Source organism: Lepidochelys olivacea, assembly GCF_965140295.1.
Source record: "Lepidochelys olivacea isolate rLepOli2 genome assembly, chromosome: 1".
NCBI lineage: Eukaryota > Metazoa > Chordata > Testudines > Cheloniidae > Lepidochelys > Lepidochelys olivacea.
The window spans coordinates 53,097,677-53,111,570 of record NC_140411.1 but is presented as its reverse complement, the minus strand read 5'-3'; the positions used below and the strand labels follow the sequence as shown (position 1 = coordinate 53,111,570).

General features: G+C 44.5%; 1 protein-coding gene across 4 annotated transcripts in view; it reads left to right on the top strand.

Moving 5' to 3' along the window:
- Positions 1-13,894, top strand: part of LOC311531327 (coiled-coil domain-containing protein 169-like) — a 39,273-nt gene that overhangs the window by 1,887 nt on the left and 23,492 nt on the right. For 2 of the 4 annotated variants that reach the window (XM_084648600.1, XM_084648599.1), the window contains exons 1-4: positions 84-244; positions 3,960-4,042; positions 7,127-7,237; positions 7,329-7,369. In XM_084648600.1, the coding sequence (XP_084504726.1) occupies positions 168-244; positions 3,960-4,042; positions 7,127-7,237; positions 7,329-7,369 (312 nt within the window). In that variant the 5' untranslated portion in view covers positions 84-167. Of the gene's footprint in view, positions 1-83; positions 245-3,959; positions 4,043-7,126; positions 7,238-7,328; positions 7,370-13,894 lie in introns of those variants that run through there. The other 2 variants (XM_084648601.1, XM_084648602.1) reach the window with 1 other exon arrangement.

The window sequence follows — 13,894 nt, the reverse complement described above, 5'->3', positions numbered from 1 at the left end:
GAGGTTGCTGTCACGTGAGCGGGTTGGGCCGTTTGGTCTGTGGCTCGCGTGGCTGCTCCCCTTTCTCCTTCCCTCCGCCCCTTGATCCTCCCTCCTCTCCAAGGAGATGAGCGCGCGCACGCCCAGGCCCCGGGGCAGGCAGGGTCTCGGGGCTGCTGCGGGCAGCGATGGGAGAAGGCGGGGACTCCAGCGCCCGGGGCTCCGAGCAGCTCCGGCTGGAGCTGGGGCAGGAGAAGCAGATGAAGTGAGTTCCCTTCCCAGAGCGGTGGGGGAAAGGGCCGTGCTCGGTGTCTGCAGCCGTGCACGGGAGTCAGCGTGGGCCGTGCGGGGAAAGGCTCCCGGCGCGCTACAGAGGAGGTTGAGACTAGGGCCTGCCTGGCATAAGATTTCCTAGTGCTTTCCGTTATAACACCCTGCTGTCAGGTGCTTATAGCTATGCCATCCCTTGGGCACTGGGGCTGAACTTCTCCAGGCTGGTGTCTGCCTGGGGCTGAGTTGTTTTGGGAAAAGGTCAGCCAAGGAGCTCCAGCTGTTTCAGAGAATGAGGCTAAGGAAATATGTTTTCTCTTGCTGCAGTGTTCTCACAACCTTTTCTTTGAGATGCTCTAGCGCAGTGGTTCCCAAACTGGGGTTCACGAACCCCTGGGGGTTCGCCAGAAAAATTTCACTAATGGCGGCCAGAGGACCCAGGCATTGGAGGCAGCAGGTGGGACTGGTTGCAGGGCAGACAGTCCGAGCCCCAGGGAGAGCGGGGCACGGCAGTTGGGGCTGGCAGCCCAAGCCCTGCCCCCATCAGCGGGGGAGCCAGCCACCCAAACCCTAGCGCTCTGCGTGGGGCTGGCAGCCTGAGCCCCAGGGAGAGCGGGGCTGGGCAGTTTGGGCTGACAGCCTGAGCCCTGTCAGCAGGGGAGCCGGCCTCCCGAACCCCAGTGCTCTGCCCAGGGCTGGCAGCCTGAGCCCCGGTGGTCAGCAAGACCTGCAGCCCAAGCTCAGTGGAGCTCAGTTGACCGGGGCGGTCAACGGGGTCCAGCAGCAGGAGCCTCACGGAGTGCGGAGGAAATTTAAACTTAAATCCCTGGAAATATTCATTTTTAGGAGGGAATTCATGAGATTTCACAATTTAGTGAAAGGGGTTCGTGGGCTGTTAAAAGAGAGGTGAAACTAAGATTTCCTGGGCAAGGAGACTAAAAGGGGGATGAGAAGTCTGAGGAGAGGAGACTGAATGTCTAGGTGAGGCAAATGGGAGTGGGACAAGAAGCCATGGGTGAGGAAGAGACAGTACACATTGAAGGGCCTGGGGCAGAAAGGGTCAAGCTTGAGGAAAATGGACAGATGACTCTGTGCCCACTAGAACACGCTCCCCTCCAGAGTCTGGAATGGAACCCCAGATTCCTGAGTCTCGCCATCCTTCTGCTGTCAGCAAATATTACTCCTGGGGGAATTGTGTGCCACTGCACATGTGCAGACTTCTTGCTGGATGCAGAATTATTTATTGTGCAGAAAATACCACTGTGGTACCAGAGGCCACTGTGGTGCCAGAACAGCCCGCTGCCTGGCACTAACAGCTAGCAGCAGGCTGCTTTTGTCAGAGCTGCCAGCCAGCTGATGGAGCCAGGTTAGGAGGCACAGTGGGGCACACCAGGCTGCTGGGGGGGGGGTGTCACAGACTGGGGCATGGGCTCAGGAGTTAGTCATTGAGCCAGTGTCTGAATGGGAAGAGAGCTCTGGGTCACATGGGGATGCGGGGGTTAGGGGGGCTACAGGGACATATAGGGATGGGGGGGTGCAGGGACACACAGGGTTGGGGGCAGATGTACCTGATTGAATGGGAGAAGTTAGGGGTCAGTCAGGGCCTGTATGGAGGAAGCTTGCCAGCTCCCTAACAATCCCCTCCTCTCCCCCCCCCCAAGAAACTGTTCCATACTTCTCCCACCCACACAAGTAACTCTCCAGGTTCCTTTACTCTCCCTCAGCTCCTCCGTTACCCCTGGCTCCCCCAAGACTTTGCACTGCTTCTGAGGGATGCAGGAAATACATTTCTGAGTTGTAGTTTAAATGAATTACTCCAAGTTCTATATTAATATGCCTAGTAAGGAATCCATTTGTCCAAAAACAAAAAAACCCTGAATCTTTTTATTTGTCTATATTGTTAGACATACTTGCTGAGAATATTTTGAAATAAATTACCAAAATAATTGAGACTGGTATTATCATACTGTGGTGTTTTGACAAATAAAATATGCAGAATCTTGCAGAATTTTATAATTTTGTGTGCATAACTTTTAATTTTTTGGCATAGAATTTTATTTTTTTGTGCAGAATTCCGCCCAGGAGTAAAATATCTCTGAAACCCACTGGCTCCGTCTTTTGGGGTAGGAGCAGCAGTTGTCAGATACCCTCCTAATCTTCTTTCTTCTAACCCTGCCCTCTCATGCATTTATCTCAACTCTTTCCATCCTCCTCATCCCTTCCTTGCAGTATGTTAGCTCTCTGACTTTCTCTCTTCCGGTTGGTGTCTTCCCTTCAAACCAACAACTGTTTTGTTACCCTCCTGACCCTGTGCCCCTCCTCCCAAATCTGAAGTTCATGGGGGCAAAGAATGACTGGAAAAAGGAGTAAATTATGACTTCCCTCCACTCACCCCTTCCCACTGGAGACTTCCAACCTCCCTGGGTTATCTGGCCCAACCTCCTCTTGGACTGGGGCTTCCTTTGAAACTCCTGGCATTTGCAGGCTCCAGCTTCCCCACAACTGGTGCCTTCCCTGTCTCTTGCCTCATATGTCAATTCTTCAGTTTCCAATCCCTTGTTTGCCTTCCTGCTCCTCTGAGCATTGATTTGGCTGTTTAGGTGCTGTCATTTTACTGAAAACTGTTGTCATTTCAGATTTAAACACCTGAAATAATCAAATTTACTATTTTTAAAATCCTGTGACTCTGAAATTGACCAAAATGGACTGTGAATTTGGTAGGGCCCTAGTTATATACGATTTCAAACTCTGGGTTTACCTACTAGTTATTATATACTTTGACAGTTAGTTTCTGAATGAAATCTAAGTTTTTGTCATAATATGTGGCCAAAAAGTTCTAGGAGAATGATTTAGTCTCTAAGCAGTGAGTTCTGAGTTAAACTGAGATCAAAATTTCCAATAGCACTTTTCTCAGGTGTACTCTTATGTATCAAGAACTAAGATAATAATTTGTTCATTAGCGTAACACACCATGTCTTGCCAGACAAATATTGAAATCTAGAGATAGTATATGTTATCTTCATATGAAAATGTCTCCAATCACAAAATTTCAGAAATGCCTCTATATTTCTAAAGCACTGTAGCAACCCTGGAGAAATAGTATTGTAATGCTGGGACACTGGACAGAGTGGGCTGGTGCTCTCAGGTGGTACTGAGAATTCTCTTTGAGATGCATGGCTAGCGGATCTTGCTTACATGTTCAGAGTCATACTAATCACCATTTTGGGAATCAGGAAGGAATTTTCCCCCCAAGTTAGATTGGCAGGGACCTCAGGATTTTTGGTTTGGTTTGGGGGCTTTTGTTTTTCACCTTTCTCTGCAGCATGAGTCTAGCTCCCTTGCTAGGATCATCTAGGTATATCTCACCAAATCCTTTCCCTGCCATTGCAGGAGCCTCTGGCATTCGTGCATCTCAGTCCCTCCTGTTCCTTGCCTGTGGCACACAGTAGTTTAGTCTTCTGAGGGCTGTAATATTTTAGTGTAATCCAGTTTACTGGACCTACTACAGGGGCAATTGGGTAGGGTTTAGTAGCCTATATGCAGGAGGTCAAACTAGATGATCCAGTGGTCCCTTCTGGCCTCAATCTCTCCAATGTACATAATGGAATATAAGCACAAGGACACTTCATCTGTACATAAAATTCAAGTTAGATTTTGTTGTTCGTAAGAAAATTAATTATATAACCATTTAATTAACTTCTCTATCACAGGGAAATGCTTGAACTCTCAATATTTGAATTGAGAAACACACTAACAGAACTTGAAAGAAGACTTGGCAGTGTTGAGGATGAAGGTAAGTAGATAATAATTAATCTTGGCAGGATTTGATTTTAATCGAAAACTGTCGGTAAATGTGTGCAGGCAGCAGCACAGACGTAAGGGTGGCAATGCCATGCCGTGCCGTCCTGACTTCTGTGCTGCTGCCGGCAGTGGCTCTGTCTTCAGAGCTGAGCTGCCGGCCAGCAGCCGCCGCTCTCGAGCTGCCCGCCGCCGAAGGCAGCACCGCCGCCAGCAGCAGCAGGACCACCGCAACCCCTACAGTACAGTCCCCCTACAGTAACCTTGTGGCACCCGACCCACACAACTCCCTTTGGGGTCAGGACCCCTACAGTTACAACACTGACTGGAGTGAGTGAGTGGGTCCCTGACAGCGCAGCTGCGGAGAGCTCCCTGCACTGCCTCAGGGCAGAGACACCTGGTCCCTGAATGCTGGGGGGGGGGGGGGGGCTGTGGCCCTGGCAGGGCAGACAGAGACTCCTGCTAGGACGGCATGGAGGAGGAAGAGGAGAAGCTCCCCGCTGCAGGGCTGACTGCCATTTGCTGAATGTCTCTGCACTCACCAGCTGGGAGTGCCAGGAGTCTCTGCTTTGCCGTGCCAGGACTGCAGCCTTCCCTACATCTTGTGCCTGCAGGGATCAGGTAGCACTGGCCCAGCGGTTGTGTAGGGAGCTCTCTGCAGCTCCACTGTAATTGGAGTGGGGCTGTGACAGCAGAGGTCTCCCTGCATGGCCATGGGGCCTGTGACACCCAATTCCTGCAGGCATATGGTATCGGGGAGATTGTGGTTCTGGTCCAGCAGAGCAGAGACCCCTGGCCGAGACTGCAAGGAGGAGGAGAGGAGACTTTGTCATCCCTGCTGCTGAATGGTTCTCTCTGGGCAGGAACCATTCAGCAGTGGGTTGGCCTTTCTGCAGCCAGGGACTTGTCATCCTCACGACCCTGGCCTGGGCTCTCTGCTCTTCCTCTCCAGGACCACAGCCTACTCTGCACTTTTTGCCTGCAGGAATCTCGTGTCACTGGCTATGCAAGGGAGTTCTCTGCAGTCATGTTCCAACTCGCTTGCTCTCCAGCCCAGAACTGTTTTTACAGTATGTACAGATATACACTTTAACAATGAGAGTAATTAACCACTGGAACAATTTACCAAGGGTCATGGTGGATTCGCCATCGCAGACAATTTTCAAATCAAGACTAGATTTTTTTCTAAAAGATGTTCTAGGAATTATTTTGGGGAAATTCTATGGCCTGTGCTATACAGGAGGTCAGACTAGATCAGCATTTTTCAAACTGGGGTCCATGGATCTCTGGGGGTCCCCAGGGGTACTCCAGGAGGTCTGTGGGCCCCACTGATCAACCCCTTCCCTGCCCTCCCTCAACTCTTCCCCCTCCCTCTATCTCCAGGAGGCTACTGAAGCCAAACTGGGAGATTTTAGGCACTAAAGGTCCAGCAGGGCTAAGGCAGGCTCCCTATCTGCCCTTGCTCTGCACTGTTCCTGAAAGTAGCTGGCCTGTCCCTGTGGCCCCTGTGGGGGGCACGGGGCGGTCTCCGTGCGCTGCCCCCACCCCGAATGCCGACTCATAGCTCCCATTGGCCAGGAACTGTGGCCAATGGGAGCTATGGGGGCAGTGCCTGGAGACTCCCTGCCCTCCCCACCCCCCCAAGAGCCGCTGCCAGAGAGATGTGGGAGTCGCTTTTGGGAGCCTCCTGTGGTAAGCGCTACATGGCTGGAGCACTCACCCCCTCCTGTGCCCCAACATCCTGCCCCCGCCCAGAGCCCGCACCCTAACCCCCTGCCTCAGCCTGGTGAAAGTGAGTGAGAGTGGAGGAGGAGGGGATGGGGTGGATTGGGGGCAGGGTCTGGGGCTGAGTTGGGGGGCTTTGGGGATCCCTGAAAAAATTTAAATCAGAATGGGAATCCTCGGGTTGCTGAAGTTTGAGAATCGCTGGACTAGATGATCACAATAGTCCCTTTTGGTCTTGGAATCTATGAATCTTGAAGACGTAAAATAAAGTCATAATAAAGATTACAAAAGTACATTAGCCATGTATTTTGTATTTTTCACATATCAATGAAAAATGTAAAAAACTTAAGTTTTAGTTACTGGATGGAATCCTGGCCTCACTGGGTATGTCTACACTGCAGTGTAAGACTGTGCTTGACCCCATACCCTTGTGTCTACACTACAATTGTGCTAACAAAGGGCATAGACCCAAGGTTTCAGGACCCTGCAGGGCAATCAGGTCCAAGCTCAAGTCAAGCTGGGACCCAGGGTCCAAGCCTTATTGCTTTGCAGTGTAGCCACAACTCCATTTGACTCAGGTCCACAGAGTCATCTGGAAGTATCCCACAATTCCATGGGACAACTTCCTTAGTCCTCTCTATCCCAACAATCTGCAGTCTACTCTTTTGAAAACAGACACGCCCCTCCCCCTGGGAAACGGCAGCAGCTCAGGTCAGCGTTAACCCATTCTGTTCTGATCGCTGATCTGCAAACATACTATCAGAAAGCTTCCCCTGCGTTTGCAATGGAGAGCAAATCGATCAAGCCTTTTGGAAAGTGAGCTGCTTCCTACTAATGTGCAGAGCAGGCAATAAAGTTTTCCCACAGTGCACCATGTTTCTAGAGCTAAAGCAGATCTCATTTCAGAGGGCAGGGGGCGAGCTAGGGATTCTGGGATACGGTTACTGTGACTTGGGTCTGCGCACTGACTGTAGTGTGGACGCCAGAGCCTTACGTTCAAGCACAGGTCATGACTTTCTTTATTTAGGGTTAAAATACAATGTAGATGCTCAAGCCCAGGGGGTCCTGAACATGGGTCAGCTGACTTGAGTCCCACTAATCCTGGTTTACATTGCAGTGTAGATGTATCCACAGAAGTAAATGGCAAAACTCCCATTGACTTCCGGGGGGCAGTATTTCACCTAGTATCTTTTTCAAGTTCCCTTGTTTGTAAATGGACACTTTCTTGGTTGCACAGTTGTGGGGTGCAAGGCTCCAAAAGGAGGTGGAGTCATTCTGAAAAAGGCAATTTCTAATTCTAGTGGTATGAATTAAATTTTGGAAATAAATATAGTAACATTGTGTTTCTTTGGAGGTAATGAATGGAAAACCAGATATGAGACACAAGTAGAACTGAACAGACAACTAGAAAGGCAAACTGGTCGTCTTCAAGAAAAGATGGAACATATTCGTGGAAATCCAACAGGTAGAAGTGGGCATTCATAGATATTTTTCTCTAGTATTCATAAAATTGTATATTAATATATCAAGGTATCACACATTTTGCTTATTTACAGATAGATTGTCTTCTATTCGCTCCTTTGATCAAATGCCCGTGGTGAGTACATTGGCATTTAATTGCATAAGCATCTAACAGTTCATTGTAGCTAAGGAAATTATTAAATAATTTCAGCCATTTGCAGCCCAGAAAAAAATCAGTGACCCTATCCAGAAGCCACAACAATCAACCCATTTATTTTTTCATTGTTTCACCTCTGCAATTGTTTATAAACTTGTAAGACATATAGTAAAACAAGTAGATAGGGGATACATAAAACATGAATCCTGGGAAAAATAATCTTACATATTACAGTGGGGGTTTTTATTTAGTAAAGACTGCATGATTGGGTGCTAAATCATGAGTTATACTAAGGTGGAGTACCTGGACAGTTTCAATTAATAATTTATATAATGTATATTCTCGATGAATTTAGTACTATTACAAATGCATTGTAAACAACATATTTATGGGGAAATCCTCATTGTAGAATAAATGTTACATCTGTAAAATACAAAATGGTTTAAGCCTTTTCATTTCTTTAATTTCACTTCCTCCAAAGCCATGCAGACTTCACATTCACCCAAAGCCCGAAAAATTGCCCAGGGTGAATGAAGCTGGTTAGGGAATGGCACTTGGAAACCACAGAGACCTTCACCCAAAATGTGGGTGCACAAGGGGGCAAAGTGAAAACAAAGTTTAATTCTGGATTTTTCTTTTGTTTTTTAACCTCAAGCTCCAGATACTCTTACTTTAAGGCCCTTTACTCCTCCCATTCTGTTGTCTGCCAGGGAACAAACAAATAGAGAATCCATGTAATATAGGCAGAAGTAATATAAGATCGGGCAGTGTGACTCTGTGAAATGTTCCTTCCAGCTTGGGAGCTTACGGAAGCCCTCTGATTGAATTCTGAGTGGTTCAGGCTTTCCAGATTGGGTGGAAGGAGGTTGAGCCAGGAAGTAGCTGCATTGTATATAAGCTTTCTTCCCAACCCAGTGCATTTCCAAATGGAAGTGTGTGTTTTGGAATTAATACTGCTCCAAACACAATTAAATTCCCTCTATAGCTCTGACCCCCTCAGATGGAGGTTTGCGCACATCTATGATGAAGGAAACCAATAACAGCACAATTTCTAAGGGATCTGCTCTGACAGAAGGGAGAGGAGGAATCAGGAAAGGAGCATAGAGGGGCCTAGACTTTTGCACTGGTATCTAGGAAACTTCTGGGTTCCCAGGGCACACCCCTGCCCTGTCCATGAGGCCTCCCTCACCCTTATTCTGCAGGAACTGCAGGTGTTCAGGCTTGCAGATTTAGCCAAACCTTTTTCTGCTCCTGTGAGTTTCTCTGTGGGGAAAAAGGAAATATTTAGCCCTTTGAGGATTAGAATGAGAAACTGACATTTCTTGGTGGACAGGAGCAGGGAGGTCAGCAGCTAGCCATCACCCTACTTATGTTCAGTGTTTTTAATGTTATTTATTAAAACTTCAAAGTCCCAAACTTGCCATTATATATGAGAGCCTATGAAGACATCCATATGATGTTTTTTTTAAATATGTTCTAGTTCAAACAGAAATTAATTGAGGGAAGTCTTATGGCCTGTGTTATACAAGGTCAGAGTAGATGATCAGAGTGGTCTCTTCTGGCCTTGTGAGCTAAATAACGCTTCCAGTAGATATCATATCATTTCTACAGTGTCCCAATATTAGATAATGGATTCCTTTCTGAGGAACATTGTAGAAAGATAAAGTCTATTAGGTCTTGTCATCTTTATATTGTTTTTAAAACACCTTCAGGAGTTTAAGAATTTATGAGATTGAAAGGCTGTTAAATCTAAAAAGTTAGGTACTTGTTTGAGAACTCTTTTGACTAGAGAAGATGGAATGAATACAAACAAATTTTGTTTTTATTTTATTTAATTTTGTTTCATATTATTATTTTATTTGTTTCATATTATTATTTTTTATATTTTATTAATAATAATAAATCAATAATAATGTTAATATTTATATTAATATTATATTTTATTTGTTTCATATTATTTTGTTTTATTTTATTTTGTTTCATATTATTTTTTATTTATTTGTATGCAGTAGCACTTATGAGCCCCATTGTGCTAGTCCTGTACAAACACAGACCAAGAAGACCCAAAGAGCAAATTGATGTAAATAATTATAAGCAAATATTGTGTATATGTTTGCCAGACACCCACAACACATTGTCTGGCAAAAGTCTACTTTCTCCACATTCCACTCTTTACTTTTAAAAGCTAAAGGTCTTGTTTTTGAGCACCAACAGGGTAATGACAAAAATAGGCACTCAGGTACCATGGCAATGAACAAGTTATAAGAATCTAAATAGAATGGAATAGTTTACACCAAGGCAAACTCTTGGATGGTGGATAAGGAAGCACACTGGATTTTCCATACCCAGAAATTGAAATAATTGCTTTCAAGTGTCAATACCATTGGCTGTATGGACCTGGAATTTTGCTGAGGAATTTTTCCTTGCTTTGGAAAATGTGTAGTTCATTCATGTTTAAACACACAGGTATTATTTTGATGATCTCATTTTGAAATCCTCTGTTTTTTCATTTGTTTCCAAAAGTGATGGTGTTGTCATCCCCTTCAAACAGCACAATAATATGAAACCAATAATACAAACATTTTCTTCTTTATAAGTGGAGATTAGAAAATCATTTCTGCATGTTGAGGTTGGATATTGAAAAGCTCTGAAATAGGAGCAGCACAAAGAACTTCTACAGTGAAGACTGTTAGTCATAACTTCCTTTGTGCCCCAGTGAATAATGCACAAGCTATACTGAAATTCAGAAATAATTATGAAGAAATTGAAATGCAGTCCCTTTGAAACCTAGCCCAATGCGAATTTTACTTCCTCTTGTTAGATAAACCAGTTAGCATTTGTTCACTTCTTTTTCGTTAAGCAATATTATGTGAAATATACATAGGCTGTCTCCTAAATACCATTTCCCATGTTAGGAGAGAAAAATCTTCATCTTTTTTTTCCTCTCCTTATAGTTACTGCAAGAAAGCCTCCCTAGACAGAGGCTTTATTATGCAAATAGAGGAAGGCATACTGCAGAATCAGTTCAGAAGAACACACTTCAGATAGCATTGCCTTAGCAACGCTCTAGTTAAGATTAGCTGCAGAACCAGGGTTTCTGTTATAAATCACTGTATTCAGCTTTGTCCATCATTGTGATTGAGGAAATTCTGAAATTATTGTTCAGGCATTTGCTTTGCAAAACTGCATTATAGCAAAAACGCTGGATACATACCTTAGCCACACATAGGCCATCCCTATGCCTTACTGGGGTTCTGCAGTTGATAATACATGACTAGCAAAGTGTGTGTGATGGTGTCACGTTGGAGAAAAAGCTGAAGACACAGACTGGGTATCTGGATCCTAAGAAGACGTATGTGAGAATTGTTGTGCAGTGATGTGTTGAAGGCTTCTCTGAGCCTTTGTGTCGGGGACATCAGGACTTTGCCAAGGTGGAGGAAATTTTGACAGTTCCCTTAGTGGGTCACCTTTAACTGAACTTCACTGACCTTGTTTGCTTAAGTCTCAAATAGGGCTGAGTGAAAAATGTGTCTGAGTTTCCTTCTCTTTGAAAACTTCAATACTAACTTGGAAAAGGGTCTGCAAAGGGCCCTGAGATGTCCCTGTTACAGTTTAGGAAGGCAGCAAGCTGGTCCCTGGTATCAAAAAGGTTGAGAAATACTGCTCTGGACCTCTTCAACATACCTTATGTGTCCAGGAGACCCCTGTTGACCTCGCTTCCCCTGCCTCATTGCCATCCTGGTATAGGATGTTCTTCCTCTGATATCTTCGGTCACAGCAGGTGGTCACTTTCTTTAATTCTTTATATGGTCTTCAGTGGGGCAGGAAACACCTGCTTTTTCTCAGCAGGGCAATAGGAGCTGAGGAAAATCCTGCTACCAGCCCTCTTTATAGCCATACAACTGGGGATTATATGTCTTCTGTTCCCTAGCTTGTGGCTGGTTAGAAACCCTGGTGGTTCCCTAGCACCGCCTGGATTGGCTTGGGAAAGAGGGTGCTCCTTGGAACTTATGTTCATGTAGAACCTGAACCAATCTGTGCCGACCCCTAAGCCAAACAAACTGACCCCAGCAGAGTTCATGCAGCCTGTCATAATCTTCATATTATTTTTTAATATAGCTTTAATGAGAATTATTATATTAGCCACAAGGGGGCACTTGGTATTTAAATATGCATAGCCCTCCTGGGTTCAGTTGTACTGAAGCCTTTAGTGTTCTGTGCACAAAACCTCATATGTACAGTATACGCAGAAACATGCTTTGCTAAAGAACTTTATTTCATTTTGTCACAGTAATTATTACAGTATGAAATTAGTGACAGTTTATCAATAGAGCTAAAAATGGAGTTCAATTTCAGTAACATGAAAGATGCAGCATTACTTTTTGAACTAGGTTTTAGATTTAATTACTTCAGCTGATAGACATACCTCCTGGTGTTGGAAGGAAAAGAGTTTATTTTCCGGGTGAAACTGCATGTGATTTCAAATGTCAAGTAGAATAGATTGTAGAGGCTTCATGATTTTCTTTACATGCCAAACAAATGTATTGCTTATGTGGCTACCTGATAGAAGAAAATCGAAGAGGATTAGGGCTGGAGTGAATTGCTACTAGATCATTAGACAGCTCAAGTCAGTCTGGTGAAAGTAAGTTTGCTACGTTGACGATGTCTCCTTTTTGTCACCGTGGATATGGAGGAGTGATTGATGGAAATTGTCATCTGCATTCCTAGTGGCAGCAATATACTGAAAAATCCACTATGAAAACGGCTTATGGGGGTGGTTTTAAAATCCAACTGCAATATAAATCTGCATAATTTCATTTGCTGGCAGTTGTTAAGTCAACCACATACTTTGGAGGGAATAAAAAAAGAAAAAGTGTGGGGATAAATGCAGAAAAGATTAATTGGGGGGGGGGGGTTTCCCTTTACTGTGAAGCTTTGGATATTGGTCACTGCTGGAAACTAAACTTGATGGATCATTGGGCTAATAACATATTTGCTAGTGAAGAATTCAGTTATGTAAAGAAGTCTCTCAAGGTATTATTTTAAAATTGCAGCATGTCTTTTAGCCCATCAGCTCACTCAGAGTGACTTGACACAGGCAGTTTAATGAAAACTAAGAATCTTAAATCCTTTAGTCATCTTATGTCTCCTTTCCAGGAATACGTTGTCCAGCTAGTCAGGGTTTAGCAGAAGAGGCTGTTGTTAAACCTTAACTTACAAGAATGACAATATTTAATTAAACCAATTTCAGCAATAAAGTTATCCTGACTTTTTCAGGGTTTAGATCAGAATTTATCCCACCACCTCAATCTTGGGGCTTGGTAGCAGCATATTCTCACAGGTCAGTGCTGGATAAAGGAGGGAGATAATGGTCTGGAGGTCACCCTGGTGCACCCCCTGCAGTCAGTGATGACACCAGGTGAGTCCCTGCCTCAGTTTCCTTTTTTGGGCTATCAATAAGTTCAGTAAGGTCCGCATATAGTGAACGTTGCCCCTTCAGGAGTCCAGTTTATTTAACCAAAGTCTGAACATAGTATGCAAATTAATATAAGAATAGCCACACTGGGTTGGACTAATGGTTCATCTAGCCCAATATCCTACCTTACGACAGTGGCCTATGCCAGATGCTTCAGAGGGAATAAACAGAACAGCGCAATTATCAAGTGATCCATCCCCTGTTGTCCAGTCCCAGTTTCTCACAGTCAGAGGCTTAGGTACACCTACAGCATGGGATTGCTTACCTTACCATCTTGGCTAATAGCCACTGATGGACCTAACCCCCATGAACTTACCTAATTATTTTTTGAACCCAATTATAGTTTTGATCTTCACTCCCCTGGCAGTGAGTTCCACAGGTTGACTGTTCATTGTGTGAAGAAGTACTTCTTTGTTTTGTTTTAAACCTGCTGCCTATTAATTTCATTGGGTGACAGATGTTTCTTGTGTTATGTGAAGGGGTAAATAACATTTCCTTATTCACTTTCTCTACACCATCATGATTGTATAGTTCTCTCTCATATGCCCCCTTAGTCATGTCTTTTCTAAGATGAACAGTCCCAGTCTTTTTAATCTCTCCTCATATGGAAGCTGTTCTATATCCTTAATCATGGTTTTGCCCTTCTCTGTACCTCTTACATTTACAATATATCTTCTTTTTGAGATGGGGCAACCAGAAATACAGGGAGTATTCAAGATGTGGGCTTACTATGGCTTTATATAGTAGCATTATGATATTTTGTCTTATTATCTATACCTTTCCTAATGGTTCCTAACATTCTGTTAACTTTTTTGACTGCTGTTGCACATTGAGCAAATGTTTTCAGAGTACTATCCCACAATAACCCCAAGATCTCTTTCTTGAGTGGTAACAGCTAATTAGACCACATCCTTTTGTATGTATAGTTGGGATTATGTTTTCCAATGTGCTGTACTTTGCATTCAACACTATTGAACTTCATCTGCCATTTTGTCATCCAGTCACCCAGTTTTATGAGATCCCTTTGT